This window comes from Alosa sapidissima, chromosome 11 (genome assembly GCF_018492685.1).
Source record: "Alosa sapidissima isolate fAloSap1 chromosome 11, fAloSap1.pri, whole genome shotgun sequence".
NCBI lineage: Eukaryota > Metazoa > Chordata > Actinopteri > Clupeiformes > Clupeidae > Alosa > Alosa sapidissima.
In genome coordinates, this window is record NC_055967.1 from 15,216,536 (window position 1) to 15,236,758 (window position 20,223).

Below are 20,223 nucleotides of genomic sequence, written 5' to 3' on the forward strand. Positions count from 1 at the left end.
ACTTGATGGTGAGTTTTAACCTCGATTTTCCAAATGTTTTTTTTTTTTCCAGATGGAAACTGAGCTTCAGACAAATGTTAGGAGCTTCACCCCATAATATTTATATAATGACCAGCCCCTGTTTACAGACATGAGTCAGATACTCTGAATCAGCATGGGTCCCAGTGTGTGTGTATGTGTGTGTGTAAGCGCCTCATTGACCAGAGACAGATACAGGAAACTAATGTTTATTTAAGAATCTTTGTACATGACAGCCTGGAGAGACATGGGCCCTGTGCCACCAGATCAGATGTGTTGACAGCAGCAGCAATGGCGCTTCATAGTAAACCCAGCAACAACAATGACAACAAAAAAAACACACATTAAAACAAATACACAAAAAGGTAAGGAATTACCATTGGCATTAGGTGGGCCCCTTGTGTGTCTTGTTATACAAGACACGATGTCCATCCAGCCATCCTGTGTGTGAGACAACTGCAGTCTGAGGCAGGCTGAGCTATGACCAGTTGAGACTTTCCCGCCAAGTTCTCAAGAAATTCCAGGAGCAAAGAAATATTAAAGTCACTGATGCGAAGAGCCCAGTGAAATGGTCAAGCTACCAGCCACGGGGTACTCCACCACCGCAACATCATAAGCCACTACTGCAGATCCAAAACATCCTGCACTAAACAAACACACACACACATAAGAAAAGCCCAGCATGTCCCATAAGGCAAACAAACCTTTATCCTACGACCCAACAATTGTTGAAAGTAAAAACCAAGACCTTTTGGAAAAAAAAAAAAATCTGGATGAAAAGGAAAAAAAAAAGGATGTACAGAAGGCGGCGTGCTGATTGCAAGGAAAGAGAAAGTTAACAGAACAAAACAGGAGGGGGACTAAAAAACTATGCTGGACATTACAGCTGACGGGTAACTATGGTCAGGTCTGCATGTGTAACCCATTTACAGTACAGTACTGGATGTCTGCACGGTGCCCCTGCCTGGACGGTTCTGGAGCAGTAGATGCACACATACTGGAAACAGTCATCGGTGGTCATAGACTCAAGAATCATTCCGGAAAAAAGCCACCTACACACGCACACCACACACACACACATACATACAGAGCATCAAAATGTACAGTACAGTGATTAAAAAAAAACTTTAACAAAATGAAAAATGTGTAATGCATTTTTTAAAGACTCAAATAAAAACAAATCCTGTCACTTTTTTGCCTTGTGTAGGACCAGCCTGTTTCTATGGCACATGCATCACAAGTCAGTACTTATCGTCTTGGGTGGGGAGCCGTTGCTGGGGTTAAGGCTATGGGAGCCTTCTTGTCAAGCCCCAGCCCCCATCTCACCAAACGGACACGAGGACCTGCTGCGTGAGTGACCTTTGTGTGATGGTGACCTCTGAAGTCTCACACAGCTCTGCCTGTTGAGCCCGATCTACTGCCAGACAGCCAATGCCCTTCATATAGTCCTCCCATTCAGTCAAGGTCTCATATTTTGGGTGGTGTGGGGGTTGTGGTCAGGCTTTCACCTGGTCTCCTGTGACCTCAGTAAGCAGTCGCAAAATTGGTGGACAGCGCTTGTGTTTGTGCAGAAATACCACTAGGCATGCCAGAGTCACTCGGCAAGGTTCAGTGTAGCTCTAGTTTGTTCCTTCTTTGCATTAAGTGCTCAACCCGAGCACGCTACATGCATGTGGGTCCAGACACGACTATATGGTTGACCAACAACTCTGTTTAAAACTAATCATCATGGAGGGCATGGAAACTCAAGGTGCACTGTATGTGACTGTGAGAAATGCCCTCACGTGCAGTACGTTTGGTTTGTCCATTAGCACAACAATGATCACATGTCCAGTCCAGACCTCCCCAGCTCTGAGCTAAGTCCACATGGAGATTCCTTAATCTTCCAATGAAATATTGTTTTAACGAGGGGGAAAAACGTTTTGACAGTGTCCTAATATTGATTGTTCACGTAATACATTTTGCAATTCATTCACAAAACAAAAATGTATAAAAAGTGTCATGTGGCCAAGTGTTTTTAGCACTCTTAAAGCCTCTGTAAAATACTTCTTTTGCTTTAGTGCCGGGGACCAAAACGGCAAGCATGGAAAACAGACAGTTTCTCAGCTACTAAGGAATATAAACTGCATAGCTTTGCCTTGGATGTCTCAACCGTGGACCACCCCTTCACATTAGCCTGCTCACTGAACCCAATCCCTCAGTGCATAAGAAAATACATAGGGTAAGGGGTGGGGGGAGGAGAGGGCCGATCAGCAGCCATCACCCCAGCAGCTGAAGAGCCTTCTCACGGGACCAAAAGCAGACATCAGTTTGTTCCTTCCTCATCTGTCGCTGATAATAAGCTCGCCAGCAGCAGCAGCAGAAGAGATGTAAGCAGGTGACAGCGCAACATGTAGCATAAGCAGCAAGGTTGACGGGTGTGGTTTAGCGCAAGTGTCCGACCTCATGTGTGTTTGGGGGAGGGTGGGGTGGATGCCTGGAGGTATAGGGGGTCTCGGGGGTCCCCACTGCATTGCTCCCTGAGAAGTGACCTCAGCTGGAATGACTGTGTCAAAAAGAAAGCTAAAAACATGTCCTCTGGGATTGTTCTTCGACAGCGTAGATATAGCGTCCTCATCCTCGCTGTTCTCTGCTGCAGTCAGTGCTCGGGGGTTGTCCTCTCCGGCTGGGGGGTCAGCGACGTGGCTGGAGGGAAGGCCCTGGACCGAGTTTACCATCAAACTAAATTCAAGTGTAGTGGACAGAAATATGGGGGCAGTTATAAGCCACACATTCATTCACACATTCATTCAATCGTTCATTCCTTTGAATAGTGGGTGGAGGTAAGAGAAATGTTGTCATATTCTAGGCGTACCAAGTATTTGCACCAGTGTTTGGTCTGTACTCATTTTGTTTAAGGGCCGTATTTAAATCACAGCGTTGATAAATCATGGGGATTTTTTTTTAAATAAATTTTCCTTAATAAAATGGGAACAGATCCTGTATGGTTCAAATAAGTGATGACAGAAATGAATGCAATTGCTCCAATCTCTATGGCCATAAACCCTGCCATTACAAGACACACACACACACACACACACACACACACACACACACACACACACACACACGGTTGCCCCTTGCACTTTAAGTTGCAATAAACACACAATATTCCCTTGCTGTCCCTGATCAAATTTGATCAATTTTTTGCTTGATCACATCCATGCTTCAAGTGTAGACTACTCCTCTTGCCAGAGGAAAACCAAAACTCCATGTCTCTTTAGGAACCAGCTGAACGACCTCTGACATCAAGCAGAGAGTACTGCTAAACAGTCTGGTAAAGGCGGGTAGCGTAAGGTCCTCCAGTATCCCATCAGGCACTGCCTTATGACCCATGCCTCCTGATCCAGACAGGAAGTCCAAGCGGTAACAAGTTCATCACCACTCTGTGTCCCAGAAGCAGGACTACCACCAGAGCCATGGGGTGGGTGGGGTATCACTGGGCTTCAGTCTCTGGTCACCACAGTGGGACAGTTTATCCAGAGGGGAAATTAAAAACCCAATAAATTATGAGTGTGTATATGTATACACATACACACACACACATATATATATATATATATATATATATATATATATATATATATGTTAAAAAAAAACGACAACAAATAAAGAATATTCAGGGGGACACCTGATGCTTTGTGTAGATGGGGAGTCTTTCCTTAAAAAGTGAAAAAGAACAATTGTTTTTTGAAAAACGGAGCCTGGTGGCAGGACGTCACAGGGACCAGTGCATGTCGTCAAAGTCCATGGCCTCGCCCAGGTTGGCGTCCGTCTCCAGCAGGCTCATGATGACCGCCATGGCCGCCTCGTCGCTGCTCAGGTTCCCGAGGCCCGCCACGCCGACCCCATCCAGGTCCAGCTGGGAGTTCCCCTCTGGAGAGGAGGACAGATAATGGTTGAAAGTCACGACTGTTAAAAATAAGGTGGATTTCTGGCATATATACCATACTTACTGCTGAGGACTTATCAAGGACACCAGAGTGGTTTAAACGAGATATATGTTTGTAAGGTGTACATGAAAAAAAGACTTACCCATGAGAGAGTCGCCACCACTAAACGGGGCATTTCTCGTTTCGTCCTCAGTGCTGGACTTGCCTGCTATCTCCATGTCTGCCACCTCCCCATTTTGCACCTGTGACTCACAGAACACAACCAGTCATATCACACACACACACACACACACACACACACACACACACACACACACACACACAGTAACATGCAATGTAACAGAGCTGACTGCTAAAGCACATGAGAACATGTGCGCGCTCACACACACACACACTCACGTTGCTGTTGGCTTGACCACTGGCAAGTGGGGATTTGTCCTGCAGCAAACTGAAAGGGCTTGCATTCCCACTGGATGGCGAGGAGTTCATCCTGGAAAACAGGAAAACGATACTCCACCGTCACTACAAACGTGTAAAGAAAACTAAACCAATCTAGTACCTCATGGAGGAAGTGCTAAAAGTAGCTGACTAGTGGCTCTGTGAAGTTGTGTGCAGATTTATTTATTTGCATATATCTTTACAATGTGATGTGCATCTGGTTACTGGTTGGAAGGCCCGGAGGGCTGAAAACGGTCTGCGTTTTTACTAGCACAATGCCTCTACCTTAAAGGCCCCCTAATTATTTTTTTTTCGCCCCTTCATTTTAAAGCCTTCTGACTATCTACATAAAGTGCTTTATACATGTACTGTGCTGATGGTCTTGACCCTCATCTGTCTCAGCCTCTGGACTTCCATCCATACATGTCCTAACCTGTTGAAGTCTAGCAGCTCGTTGGCGATTTGGGTCCCGATGCTCCCGGCATAGATCATGGTCCCTGGGGTTGTGGAGATGCCTGGGATGATGGGCAGGGTCTTCTTAGAGTCATCTGAAACAGACAAACTGATGTTCAACCCGACCCAATCCACTGGGAGCGATCAGTCCCGTGATGAAGCAGTGAATACATCAACACCACACGTGATTCTGTGAGTACACTCACCCTCAGAGGTCCTGGAGTTACTTGGCTGTCCAGACTTGTCCCCTGACCCACTGGCACTGCTCTTACCACTGTCAAAGAGAATGAAGAGCACAGGGCAGTGTAACCTCCTGATTTGCCATTCAGTATGCCAAGCTACGTACTTTGAGCCATACTGTACATCACAATTTAGCGCTAACATAAGCATTAGCAGGAATACACAGTATGGGAAAAGGTTGTACTTACGATATGACAGTATTTGTAGATACGATGTACTCTACTTCTTTGGTCCAGGGATTTATAAAACTAAACCACTGACTTTGCAAGGTGACAAAAGAGCCGTATTTTGTTTTGAATTTGTAGCAATTTGTCTCAATTTTCTCTTTAGTCCTTAGAACTGTGGAAGGTAAAAGAAAACTGCTTGGATTTGTGTTCTCTATGGCTTGTGTTCAATATGGCAGAGTTACGGTGCTATGTTATGCTAAATGCTAAAGTGGAGATTGTTATACATTACTTCATTTTGGGCAAAGGCATGGTTTTAATACAACACACACAATATCATAACATTTAATAGGCAAATATAATCCACCAAGGCTGGTATCTTATGAATGAATTTAGACAGAAGAGAACAATGTTAACAATTGTTTTAGAAAGGATTGTTTATGGCCCCTACCTTTTCGATGCCTCTCTGCCAAGTGGGGCAGGTCATCTTGATGGAAGTACTCATAGCATGACGTTCCCAGTAGCTCCTGAGGAAGATAGCCCAGAACGGTGGTAGCTCTGAAAGAGAGAGAGAGAGAGAGAGAGAGAGAGAGAGAGAGAGAGAGAGAGAGAGAGAGAGAGAGAGAGAGAGAGAGAGAGAGAGAGAGAGAGAGAGAAATAAATCTGTAACTTTCACTTTAAGTCACACGTGTCCCACATGCTTACCTAAAGTAGGGCCAAAACTCCTACTACTTAAGACATTACTATTTCTGAAACAAGAGTGTCTCTTCAAGTCAGCTTTCCAACTGAAATACTTTCTAGTCACAGGACTAGTACTCATGTTCACCACACACATGCTTTAGATTAGACCATCTAGGACCAAACAAGATACCAGATACAACATACATAACACAGCTATTACATACAGATATATCCTACATAGTTAGGAATCTGATATCACTCCTGTAAAACGGCCATCATCAAGCCTTTGCAACTACAAGAACCTTAGCCATAATCTCATATTTCCTGAACACTAGACTAGGCTACTGGAAGTGTGAGTGTATAATCTCATATTTCCTTAACACTAGACTAGGCTACATTTCCTGAACACTAGACTAGGCTACTGGGAGTGTGAGTGCATAATCTTATATTTCCTGAACACTAGACTAGGCTACTGGGAGTGTGAGTGCATAATCTCATATTTCCTGAACACTAGACTAGGCTACTGGGAGTGTGAGTGCATAATCTCATATTTCCTGAACACTAGACTAGGCTACTGGGAGTGTGAGTGCATAATCTCATATTTCCTGAACACTAGACTAGGCTACTGGGAGTGTGAGTGCATAATCTTATATTTCCTGAACACTAGACTAGGCTACAGCGAGTGTGAGTGCATAATCTCATATTTCCTGAACACTAGATTAGGCTACTGGGAGTGTGAGCGTGCATGTGGTTTAGCATATGGTGGGCATGTGTGATGGCAGTTGGTCAGCGTGAATTGAGGGTGACTGTTTGATGACGCTTATGTGTGTGCTTATGCTTATGTGTGTGTTTATGTGTGTTTCTGAAATGTCATGCTGTCTCATTTATCTCCGCTGCTTGGTGAGAGGTATGACTCATACTAATCGACTCACAGAAACAGACACAAACCTCTCAGTGATTAAGGCCTCACACACAAATTCAAACATAGAATATCTATTACCAAAGTTCTACATAAACACATTCTAGTGTATATATCTATATGCAAAATACGGTGAATAACAGCTTGATGTGTGTATCTTTAATATCCTACGGATGAACCCTTCATCCACAATGCTAAATCTAGTTTATCTGCACCATCTGTTACACTAGCATTTGTGCCTTGGTGAAAGGCTTCCAACAGATGCTTGCTTGCATTTAACACAATCAAACACTGAAAAAGACAGTAATAACTCTCTCTGCTATAAGACTTTAGTCTGCACAAGAAACCCTACATCCCTCTGGCTTTGAGCTGTAATGTGACATCTTAATGTGGTTGTGTGGCTCATGTCTGTCCTCATCAGATCAGCTCGTTCCTCATTTCTGATGTAACGCTCTGGCTGCGGGTTCGTACCGTTGATCCACATAGGTGAACTTCCCGTCCATGGCACAGCGCGTGATGAACTCGGTGGGCTTGACCTTGATCTCGCCGTTGAGCTGCGGCGTGGAGTGGGGGTGCACGCGGCCCACCGCCACCAGGCAGCTGAAATGGGAGCTCTCCTTGTCGCCCTCCGCCTCCTCTGCCGAGTCCAGCTGACTCATGGGCCACGTGCGCATGTAGCCCGTGCAGTGGACGGTGCAGTATCTCTGGGATTCTGTGACGCACAAGCAGGCACACACACACACGCACAACGTTTCCCCAGACATTTGCAATCACACACTATTTACAGTAACAACTAACACACTTGAGCAATACAATGCACACAAGCAAAACAGCATGAAATCAAAATATTGTACTGTGCCAATGACCTGTATGTACAAACAAATCACTGCCAAATGGGGTATTCTAAATTAGTCAAGAGAGAACCAGCCATTTACTGGCCAATCCAGCACTTAAAATGAGTATGCCAGGAAACAGCCTCAAGGAAGACTTTTTTCAGTCGTACTGTGGAATAGTGGGGTATGATTTTGTGGCTTCATGCAACATTTAGATAGATGAGTGACAGAAAGGCATTTCAGCCTGTGCTATTTAAAATGGCATTTAAAAATATTCAAGTTGGGACTTTTAAAAGTATATCTTTAGGGTGTTCTAAGAATTAGTTCCCTACATACCTGTTGTTCCCACTGGCTTCCAATGATATACATTTTGGTTTTGGCAACAGAACAAAATGACAAAATGTATGAACTGCTTTTACCCCATATACAACAGGCAGGCCCATTAGAGGTAAGCATATGAGATTTATTCAAATGAAAATCTTCACAAGCTTCTCCCCAAAAAAGCAACTATGCTGCTGTGGTAGACAAAAACAGCAATCCGAGGACCGATTCCCCCGCCATGAGCGCAGGCCTCACCTTTCTTTTTGGAGGAGCCGGAGGGGAAGTCCTTCTCCTCCACCTTGACCGTGATGCGGTTGTACTTCATCCTGCAGAAGAAGGAGCGACGCGCCCCTGAGCAGAAGCGAGCCGCCCCCACAGGCAAGTCTGCCTGCACCTGCAGCCCAGCTGTGGGAGGAGCACAAGGCCACGGTTAGGACACTCTCAACAGACACCACACACACACACGCACACAGTGTACACACACACACACACACACACACACACACACACACACACACACACACACACACACACACACACAGTGTACACACACACACACACACACACACACACACACGCACACACACACGCACACACACACGCACACACACACACACACACACACACACACACACACACACACACACACACACACAATGCAAAAAACAAATGTCATGTACATGCATATGTCCACAAGTACATACGGACACACATCCACATACAAACATGTTGTCACCAGAAACATACCAAATTGTACCAGCCACAAAACACACACACACACACACACACACACACACACACACACCACGACTAGATGCATTGCAGTGTTTACTTTTGGCATCGATGAGTCTCTCGCGGGGGTACAGCTCAGAGGCGGACAGCTGCTCCTTCACCTTCCCAATGTCCTTTGGGTGAATGTAGTCAAACAGACTCTGTCCAATCAACTCCGCCTGAAAGACAGGACACTTTTGAAATGGATCATCTTTCTTTTCTGAGAAAATTTAATTTAATTTAATGTCCTATGCTTCTACCTTCTCCCTGTCTGCTTCAAGGCTTTCACACAAACATTCAAACCGTGCCTGCTCACGCAGCTTTCCAAAACTCTATACTGGTTTTTCAACACTATGTGTGGTCTGCCTCATAAGTATTTGATTTGCAACGGTCACTTACCCGACTGTAATTCAGTGTCTTTGAAACAGACTCGGAAACAAAGACTATTTTTCCACGGTCACAGCCGACCACGAAGAGGAAGCCATCAGCAGCCTGGCCATGAAGAAGAGGATTATGGGAAGGTTAAGCGTGCCAACTGACAAATGGTGCAAGACCACAAAGACATGTCTGCATGATCTGCATCTTTCATGCATTTCAAAATCGTCTGTAAGGACAGCTCCATCATGGAGAGAATACACGTGTGCCACTACCCTGAGAAGTGACATCATCCCGTCATAACTGATCACCAACCTCTTAACCTACTGCTTTAATTTCCTATGTCAACTGATCCAAAGTCCTTACCCTGAGAACAAGGTGCTTGAGTTCATCATCAGGCAGGAATGAAGGCTTGTAATTGGCTTCCGCAAAGGAACTAGTGGTACCTGGAGGTTCGCAAAATATTAGTGACTGAAATAAAACCATTTCTGGTGTATGTCTCAAAAGCCACTTAAACAGATCAGGGCCTGGCAACACTCGTGCAGACAACGCAGTTTATCTGTTGATCTGAAAACCCTTTGACAAACCGACTTTATGAGTTCAGGATTTACAAGCATTGCAGAAAGGCATCTATGAGACATTCCTCACATATTTTAGGTGATCTGAAGCCCTCATACACTCAAGAGACATCTACTGTTGCAAACCAAACACGCAATTACTTTTCAGCACAGCGACCAGACATAAAAAAAAAGGATAGAATGCATCCTTGCATCTACAGACAGTGTTCAAGCATGTCTCGTATTTGTTGTGTGGCGCCCACCTTTGAGAGACTTGAGGTGCTGGACCGCCAGGCGCAGCACGGTCAGCTTGTCCAGCTTGCGTGCCATGGGGTTGCAGGAGGGGATCATGCCTGACAGCTCGTCTATCAGGTTGTTCATTTTGTCCCTCCGACGCTTCTCAATCTGACTGTGTGGCTCCCTGAGGATGGAGAAATGGGTGTTCAGAATAAGAACGCTCCTCCGCCTAAAACTGGCTCTGGTCTGTGTTGTGGAGGGTGCTGGCTCACTGAGGTAAGCGGCGAGTTACAGAATTCAGAAACAACAGTGTATGCTCAAATAAGAAATGTGTGTTTTGATGTTCAGTTGATCTGTACTGGGGTCTACAGAGTGGCTACTGCACAGATTAAACACATACAAACATGCCGATCACAGTCTACGTAAGGGATAATGTATAGAACGCCGGTCATTATTGGAAAAATAAGTCCCAACAGGGTGAACCGGACCCCGACGCGCCAGCGGAGGGGTCTTGCTTCGCCCTGAAGGGACTTATTTTCTCAATAATGACTGGCGTTCTATACATTATCCCTCTTATTTTACGGCTACTTGCCAAAACGAAAAAATAAACTCCACAATATGTCTCTTTACATTTATTTGTTAGCGTTTCATTGTAGCTTTTGCTGAGAAACAAATAGTTTGCAACACACGCTAAACTTCAAACGTTCAAACGTTCTTTAGAACACAGCTGATCAACCGCCTGCCTTCACTTTTGAATGCAAATCCGTTGCCATTGACAGCGGCCATTATTCAGAGGTCCTTAGACGAAAAAAATGACCGGTAGAACTTTGGGAAATCCCATTCAAGTCAATGGAGCGTTCTACTTGCATTGTGAAGAGCCGTATAATAAATATTAATATATATAAACCATGAAGTGTGTATTGGGTATATGCAAATAACTAGAATTAGTACCTGAAACACTTGATCTTCACATGCTGGTCATCACCCTCCGACCTGGAACAGAGGAAAAGATCACACAGCTCAGACATGAGATTGTGTAATGCGAGCGCAGTGAGGCATCTCAATGCATGTGCACCAGCTGCAGTCTCTACCTGTCCTGGTCGTCCTCCGTGTCTTCATCCACATGCATTGCGGATTTAGTTTCCCTGGAAACAAAAAGATTTATTTACACGACTACAGAGCTACGGCAATTAACATGGACACACAGACACACACGCACACACCTTCACAATATTCAATGTAAAACAGTCTTGACAAAGCCAATACTGGCAATCCTAGTCTCATTAACTGGTGGACTATGAACCCACCGAAACCCAACGAACCCCATTCACCCCCCACCCCCCCACCCACCCCCACACCCCCACACCAAAGGTCCCGCTCACACTTACTGGTTGTCCATGCTGCCCTTGCGTTTCCTGGGCATGTCGATGCCAGAGGCCATAGCAGCAGCAGAGCTAGGGGTCATCAGGCCTGACACAGAGAGAGAATGGCTCTGAAGTTCCTCCTCCAACACATCCCCTGTGTGGTCAAACAGACAGAGAGACAAAGGTAAATAAGTTTAAATACCTTCAAGCGCTATGTTGTACTTTCAACAACAACACTGTGTAAAAACTAAAGTCAAAATATTATGATGCAATATCACAAAAAAATGCTTTGCCGTTAAGGATGCCTGTTACACCACAATATCAGTATAAATAGGCCTGCTCATATCTTGATATGATGTCAAAATGTAGCCTAGAAATCTAGACGCACCCTAGCAGCGGCAAATTAATTTGCTCAGCCTGTACGTCTAGTACCAAACCATAGGGATTTCTATTGGCTGACGCCATGGACGTCATCCAATCACAGCGCTCTATTTTGTTAGAGAGTCTTAAGGCGGGCTTAACAGGATAACGACAGTCCTGCGACGGTGAACAACAAGGAAGGTGGCTATGGCAAACGAAGAGCAGTTGGCGTCGGCGTTGGCGTCAACTTTGGAGGAGTTGAACTTGTGCTTTTCTTTGAAAGTTGAGCAACACAATGCACTTAAGTCATTCCTTTCGAAGAAGGATGTATTTGCTGTTTTGCCGACCGGATACGGATATAGTCGTAGCGCTGGCCTATTGCATGCCTAGGCAATTTGAAAGACAATTCTCTGCCCGCCCCTTGGATTAAGCGAGGTGAATGGTTCGATTCCAGACTATACATTTCAATGATATAGGATGGCCCGCCAGGCTAGTCAAAATGGAGTCTGTTTTTTTTTCCCTACAAGGCCTAATATACCACTTTGTTTGTTTTTAGTTTTGAGGAAATGGGGAAGTTTAGTCTTTCTGTGTGTGCATCACGACAGGAAAGAGAGACATAATTAAAGCCCTTCAGCACTTTGGTTTCTAGTAGGCAGCCTCTCAAGGACAACCTTGGGTCTAAGGTCTACAAACAGACACAGTGGTAGAAGGGGAATGCCCATCAAATGAGATTTCAACGTCTGTGACCTTAAAAGGCCATGGTGAGCAACAGGCTTGTCACTAATTTGAGCGCTTGTATAGGCCTAGCTGTTTCTTTCATAGGAAGCATTTATAATGACTCAATAATTCCAAACAATTAAAGGGGAACTTGGCATCTATTTCAACGTAATAAACCCGTTTAGAAATCATTTGGATGGTTAAATGACCTGTTCCAGTGAAAATGGTGACTTTTCCCGCTGCCCCTAGCGTCCCCAGGCGAAAAACCAACCTTGCAACATTGAGACTACTGTCCCGGAAAGAGAAGTGAGAAACTCGTTTTAAAACTCGTGTTTCATCCATTGTAACATCCACATTGTCTTATAGCTTGTAAACAAATCCATGTGCTTTATTGTTACCTTTTTCCACAGTTTGAAATAGCATAATGCACAATTTCTCCAGCAGAGGGGGAATTCCTGCCAAGTTTCCCTTTAACTTATTTTGTATGAAATGGAATTGAACTTCTGATACATACACCTTCTGTAGGTGTGGTCTTCTTATTCCACATACATTATATATGCAAAAAATATATAATGTCAGAAAACTGCTTCCCAAAGCCCAAGAGTATTTCCTCAAATCCCTAGTTTCGTCCACATACCAAAGGTATTTAATTTTCAGTCATAGTCCTTTTTTAGCAAAATGGCACAAATGAACCGATTACCAAAATAGCTGACTAATTTAATAGTTGACAACTAATCGATTAATTCATGCAGCCCTAAGTGTATTAATCCAGTAACCTTTCTTAAATGAGGTGTCTTAATCCACCTGACATTTTTGGGGAAGTAACTAGCATAGGTGTCTTTCCCAAGCTCCCATCAATTGCTTGTGCAAAAACAGAAATAAATCTAAAGAACATGCTTCATAAAGGCTGCTCATATTCAAACAAAATCCGCAGCACAGCTGGCCTGACTTATGCTTTCACTCAACTCAACTCAGCACATCAAAGGGTTTAGTGCTGGGTCATATACACCATCCCCAATCACTGCTGCCAGCTTGAATCCTATTAATTATGATAATGCCACTTTATAAAAAGGTCCATGTTGATAGACTCAGACCAAGAATATGAGATCCTTCCATTCAGGGAGGTCAGATGGAGAGTGGACGGCACTGCACGCTGTGCGGGCCCAGCAGCTGGAGACGCCTCATGACCTAATCTCGCCTGGCGCACACTCCCCACTGGCCAGGCCGTCCTGCAGAGTAACACCTCCAGGTCCAGCGCTTGCATACTGTTTTGGAAAGGGTGCGTGCGCGGGAGAATGAGCTCAGCGCACAATGATGAGGCCTGCCAAGCTGAGTGCGGCTCCTATTTTTAACCCTGTTCACAGACCCAGTGACCTCAATAACCATTAACAGATCAACCACAACCTGATTTTTAATCCTGGGATCGAGTAAAGAGGCTTTGCGACCCTGTGAAGATACACAATCATAGTCACGTCTCCATCCGTTCATCCAGTCAGTCAGCTCCTCCCTCCCTTCCCTCCTCATCTCATTCATGGTGCCGCCTGAACTAAGGTGACCAGCAGTCAGGACCGACAGCAGCTACAAGACATGTGGTTCACGCCATGCTTATAGCTCACTGACATTTCACTGATGCTATGTTACCCAACACAGATTTTATTTTCATGATTAATCTTACACACACACACAGGCGCCAGAAGAAAAAACATCTGTATATAGGACAGAATTGTTTTAAAACTTTTAAGTAGGTCCAAACGTTAGCTGTTATAATAGCATAGGTGTAAAATCTTATGCGGATTCCCTTAATGAGTGTGAATCTACTTTAAGTAGCCTATTGTTAAACCAAGAACCAACTATCTAATCATCAATTCACCTTGAGTCAGAAGCAGTTTTTAAATACAAATTTCACAATATTCACGTCTTCATGCCGCATTATCTGTCTTTATTACACGGCTCTTCAGAGTGCTGCAGAAAGTTCCATTCACATGAAAGGCCCGAACGTTGGGAAGGCCCAATGTTAAATCTACATAAATCACCTGCAAAGCATTTAATCACCGCTGTCAATGGCAACGGGTTTTGTGCTTCTGATTAATGTCTTTCATATCACTACGCAAGGACTGGAACTTCATTCAAACGTGAAAGCAGACGGTTGATCAGCTGTGTTCTAAAGAATGTTTGATTCAAGTTCAGCAGCGTGTGTTGTTGCGAACTATTTGTTTCTCAGCAAATGCCACGATGAACGGTAACAAATAGGCTAGGTTATGTAGGCTAAAGTCATATCGTGGGGAGTTTATTATTTCGTTTTGGCAAGTAGCCGTATAATAAGCGGGATAATGTATAGAACGCCGGTCATTACTGTGAAAATAAGTCCCTTCAGGGCGGAACAAGACCCCTCCGCTGCGCGTCGGGGTCCGGTTCGCCCTGTCGGGACTTATTTTCCCAGTAATGACCGGCGTTCTATACGTTATCCCTTACATAAATCACCGGCAAAGTATATAAATCACCGCTGTCAATGGCAACGGGTTGATTAACGTCTTTCATATGCCTCCGCAAGAATTCCGTTCGCTTATTGCAATGGAATTTCATTGAAAGGGAAAGTAAGCTAGTAAGACGTTGCCACGCAACACCTGAAACCATAGACTGTATATATAGAACATTGGCATGGGGTACTTTCCATAAGATCATCTCTCAATGCAAATCAAACCAGCTATTAGGCTAACTGAAATAAAACCATGCCAATCTCTAGGTATGGTGAAGGGTATGTGATGATGTGGGGCTATTTTAATTCCAAAGGCCAAGGGAACTTTATCAAGATGCATAGTATCCTGGATCCATAAAATAATTGGCCTTTAAAAAATAAAAATCTGCCTGCCTCTATGGGAAGTTAACATAGGGGGCTGTATACTTATGCACCCCCTGTATTTGAATGAAGAACACTTATTTACAAAGAAAAGAATAACGGTGTACTTTTTTTTTTTACAAAGAAAAATTGGTGTCCTTAAAAGTTGGATTTTCCCTCATTGTTTTTATTAAGGCATTAACATAATTTTCCAAAAGATTATTTTTTATTCCTCTTTTTAGTCAACTTTAGCATGGGGTGAAAACTTATGCAACCCACTGTATATTGCGACAAATACGGCAGTGCAAAAAGGACTAGATTCTCTGATTCATCAAAGACGGTAAGTCTCACTAATGAATAATAACAGCTCAAATAAACACTTCAGATTGTATATTAGAGTTGGTGTACTGATATACACATTGATGACTCTTTACCACAAATCATTATTTTGTACCCGTGCCTGAATTAACAAATGTGTTTTTTTCAGTGGCAGTTTCCTGTAAACAACTTTGAGAACTGGGTGATGTGTTGATTCTCACACCACAGTCTCGTTTGAGTTTGACTAAACCTATAAAGCTTGCCTGTGCATAGTAACAGTGTACCAAAAAGATGGGACGGAAAACATAAAGTCAAATCTGGGGTATAACTGAATAACTCATTCAGTCACAGGACATACAAAAGATACATTCTAAAGTATTGACATTAGTTTGAATAGAATTGGGCATGTATCTGTTAATCCAGAAAACAATTCTGAATGGATTTTTTTTTTACACCATTTCATGCCCTGAGAAAATCCCTATGAAGCAAGAAATCCTTTTCACCAAAGGGGTTAGGAAGTCAAGGTGAAACTTCTAGACCATAAATCTAAGAGCTGAACTTTAAAGAACACGTCAAATTTTAGGAGATCAGGTTATTATTTCTAAAATTTCCCTCGGGATGAATGAAGTATCTATCTATCTATCTATCTATTTGCCGTCAACGTCTACCTCATAGATTAAAGGATACTCTTCTCTTCTGTGCGTGCAATAACGCAATTTGACACCCTCGCCTAGTTTAACATAATTTACTGGAAGTGGGTTTCTCAAAAGTGACAAAGTAGACTTCTTAACAACTCCAAAATAGTCTTATCTACATGTTGTGATTTTTGTTTTTAATACTTTTGTAGAAATAACAATGTACAATGAGACACCATAATTTCATAAAATAAAATTATGAAAATCATAAAGAATTTAAGCAGATACATACACGTAACTATGTTGGTGAAGCACTGCTACATGGGCACAGTGATTACACGCAACAGCACCATCTCTCAGGTTTGTGAGATGACAAACTGTAATATGTACAGCAAATATACCAGAAAAAAAAAAACACCTCAAAAAGTTGACCTAATTCCAATTTTTTTATAATCATTTTGTTACCAGATGCATTGTTTTGATAAGAGAGCCACCTCCATGTGGAATACAAAATTGATAACATGCCTCGTCTCTTTCAAGCCGTCAGTTCCAGGTGAATAGGACAGTGTCTTTACAAGACCGTGTAGATTTCCTCTCTGGTGTGGACAAGACCTCTCACCATCTGAAGAGCACTACAGCAGCCCATTCTTGTGCTTAACTTAGGAATGGGTGTAAAAGGAAAGTGTGTTATTTTCTTTGAGGGGAGGGAGGCAATATCAGGGACAGTAGTCCTAGATTTAAAGGTACACTATGCAGGTTTAGATATTTTTGGCTACTGTAGAGCTCCCACTAGAGTTGCGATATTTATATTTTACTCTACTGTTGTAAATAGCAACTTCTCGTGACTTGTCCCCCCTGAACACAATGAAAATGCTCTTGTTGTGGAGGTGAAGGAATAAACAACAGGCAAAACTATCTCCAAAGAGCTATATCTACTGACAAGGTAATGTTTCACAATTCTCACAAGATTTGTCGGGCCACCGTTCTTGAAGTTGCATGGCTGGTTTTCTCGGTGGCGACTCACTACGTCTAAGTTATGCTGTATAGCTATGCTAGAGAACGATTCGCCTATTACAAGTTTGTTTACCATCAAATTGGCTTTGTGAAGGTTAAATTAAATGTGCTCTAAGCGATGTTACACGGTTTCTAAGCTAAAACATTTTTGTCACATACAGCAAACATCACCTCACCATCTGCTAGCTGCCTGTGCCACCTGAATACTGTAAAAAATGCAGTCTCTGGACAGCCCAGGCTCCAAAAACGGCAACAAAAACAACCTGGTCCAGCCTGGACCATAAAAACATAATAAACTGTTCCAGCCAATCACTTACAAGATGTGTGTGTTTAGGAGAGTTTCAGAGAGGGAGTAATGAGCTAGCTCTCTGTTTTGTTTGAACGTCAACAGAAATTACGTTACTCAACATCCTTAGAGCTCCTTTAAGCTGTAAATCTTGCATAGTGTACCTTTAAGACATACCATCAGGACTACACAATACGGGTCACTAAGTACAGGCTACATTCCGCAGTCCACATATTTGCCAAATACAGCTCATCTGAATTATTACAATTCCACTGCAAATATGTGGGCAAATTACAAGAATGAAAACATTGCCAAAACAGCTATGCATTAAACCACGATGGATACGGGAACGGTGTTTTCATAAAACACTCGACACATATCCACGAGCTACTTCGTTCCTTCGAACGCTTTAGCCAGATAGAATCTTTTCTTTAGCTGATACAATGCATTTTGATAAGGACACAATAACAGGCGCCGCACGCAAAAAGTAGGCTATGTTCAATATCAAAGGTGAAATTAACAGACATCTTGGTGAGGCGGCGATCTGAGAAGGAAGCGAGCCTGCGTTACACCAGTGGCCCAATGTTCCGCTGTTTGACCTACATTTACCTTACATAACGATCACACTGCAATAACGCCTTTAATCATCAAAATAAGTCATAACACAAAATATTTGCAATGACGTTATATGCACACACACGCACACACAAACAATAAAGAATAGACATTATAAATATAAACATGTTCCGTATAGTAGCTCCTATAATAGCGTTTTGCCATTTGGGTAAACGGATAAAGTCAGGCACACATTCTACACCACTTTAGTTGCCCAAGGCCAGCTAGCTTTCATCTACATCCAACAGCGAATTACAAGTTGTTTACGTTAACCTTAGTTGGAAAGGAGACCATTTGTCCTGGGGTGAGAAGCCAGTATGTTGCCTTAACAGATATAGCTAATGGCATACTTTCCTACAGAGAGGAAACACTGAATAGATCATATGCTCTAGCTACTGATTTTCACTTAAAACGGCCATACGTTTGATACACACTGAACCATGATGTCAACACTGTTTTTTCAGCCGTCACATCCTTCAGGTAGTCATAACTAGAGTGGCAACGGTTTGTTTTTCACCTATTCGGCTACATGACCGGTTAGGTAACTGCAGAGCATCAGTAGGCTGCCTAGCTTCAACAGCTTATTACAAGCGGTCAAGGCACAAACTAACGATCTGTGAATGGATTACGGCGAAGACACGTCAACAATGGTGTAACAGCTCACATTGTAACATTTGTTCAAAACTGAGGCGGTATATATTAGCAACGTTCGCAAGCTAGCCACAATTCTGTAAACTCGAGTCTGGAAAGGCCTCAGCAGGCTAATAAATAATATCTCCCCGCATTTTTTGCTGATATAACGTTTAAAATCAATTGAAATGATTATTTATTCATTGACAAGGCATACCCATAATAAATCACCAAGACGTTTCCGATCATTGTACCCTAAAGGGTTTGAATATTTGAGAATACTTAGCTGCAGAGTTTGCTCTACTGAACTACTGACCTAGTTTCGATGAGAACGCGGAGTACAACTAATGTACCCACAGAAAAACACCAACAGCCCGCTTTTGACCGCACGGCGCTAACATGAAACATCCTCGTGGTAAAACACAAATTAAAAACCTATACAAACTTTTTTTTTTTTTTTTTAAAGATCCCGTTTTGCTGTAAATAGTAAATTACCTGACTGTTTTTCTGATGCTCTGTCACCGTCGCTCACCACTGCATTCCTCGCCGACATGGCTGGAGCCGGTACGCCGGGGCCCAGGACTCCAATGCATGTGGACGAAGCAGCCTACTATAGCTACACTAGCATTTGTTGGAAAGTAATTTTATTTCCTCACTTTTAGTTGGGTGGGAGAAGGGAGGGCAGAAACGTGCGAAAGAATATGGTAAAATGAGAACACTGAGGAAGAATCCGGGAAAATGCGGAAGGAGAAGATAGCCTCCTGCATTCTCTCTTCTGGGACTACTCAACTCTCGCGATATTTTACGCCGTACAGCAGAGGGCAGCATAGTTCGCAGTAAAAGGAGGGTTTCACCAGAGAGACGGGCTCTGGTTTCCAAGTACCGCCAAGCGCACCAAGTAGGCCTAGCCGAGGCATGAAGTAGCCTAGCCTACTTCAGCCAGGGGCTTCTCAAGCGCATCGTTATCAGAAGAAACGAGAGAAACGGGGATGTTTTTACAAACTCATAGCCTACCCCCACATTCATCTACACAGTTGATACAATTTATTCATCAGCATTTTCTCAAATAGTAATTATTTATGCAGTCTCATGGGTAGACAGAGTACAGTTGGGACATGTGTACAATTGATACACCTTATATTGCGTGTGCAACAAGCCCAAGTGCATGCAGCCATGCACATGCGTAATATCCTATTTGATCATGGAAACTTTGAAAGTCACAGGTAGTGTCTCGCAGATCCAAAGATATCGGCAAAAATTACCTTCAGCAATAAACTCATTACCCATATGTGACTCTTAAACGCAACTGGTATCATTACAAACGTTATTCTGTGCCCTAGACTGGCATATTTCATGACAGTGTCATGTAAGGTCACTGCAAAATCTAGAGAAATGTGCGAGGTAAGCGGGGTACGATTGAAAGTTAGAATGGGACTTGAACATTCCATTTGTCACATCCTTCAGGTAGTGTTCTAATTTTCAGCAGTCACTAAAACAAAGTTGGCTATT

General features: G+C 43.2%; 1 protein-coding gene across 4 annotated transcripts; it reads right to left on the minus strand.

Moving 5' to 3' along the window:
* Window positions 1–211: 211 nt before the first annotated feature.
* Window positions 212–19,507, minus strand: arntl2 (aryl hydrocarbon receptor nuclear translocator-like 2). Of its 4 annotated transcripts, none has more exons than XM_042110575.1 (18): window positions 19,210–19,507; window positions 16,695–16,827; window positions 11,328–11,457; window positions 11,031–11,084; window positions 10,891–10,932; window positions 9,966–10,123; window positions 9,512–9,591; window positions 9,170–9,262; window positions 8,832–8,949; window positions 8,255–8,404; window positions 7,317–7,557; window positions 5,697–5,803; window positions 5,270–5,420; window positions 5,048–5,115; window positions 4,822–4,936; window positions 4,350–4,440; window positions 4,093–4,192; window positions 212–3,933 (listed from the first exon to the last, which is right to left on the minus strand). In XM_042110575.1, exons 3-18 carry the CDS (start codon window positions 11,402–11,404, stop codon window positions 3,776–3,778), a joined length of 1,803 nt encoding a protein of 600 aa, XP_041966509.1. In that variant the 5' UTR covers window positions 11,405–11,457; window positions 16,695–16,827; window positions 19,210–19,507; the 3' UTR covers window positions 212–3,775. The 4 variants fall into 4 exon arrangements, with proteins under 4 accessions (XP_041966509.1, XP_041966510.1, XP_041966511.1 ...); XM_042110576.1 differs by lacking the exon at window positions 19,210–19,507 and adding an exon at window positions 18,519–18,830; XM_042110577.1 differs by lacking the exon at window positions 19,210–19,507 and adding an exon at window positions 18,506–18,524.
* Window positions 19,508–20,223: the final 716 nt, after the last annotated feature.

What these genes read in the sequence shown, in the direction of transcription:
- arntl2 (XM_042110574.1), bottom strand. Translation starts at nt 19,267, where the DNA reads ATGTCGGCGAGGAATGCAGTGGTGAGCGACGGTGACAGAGCATCAGAA. An exon ending in ACGGAGGACGACCAGGACAG is followed by an intron (nt 10,933 to 11,030) that starts GTAGAGACTGCA and finishes CCTCTGTTCCAG; the next exon opens with GTCGGAGGGTGATGACCAGC. An exon ending in GTGGTCAAGCCAACAGCAAC is followed by an intron (nt 4,193 to 4,349) that starts GTGAGTGTGTGT and finishes TGTGAGTCACAG; the next exon opens with GTGCAAAATGGGGAGGTGGC.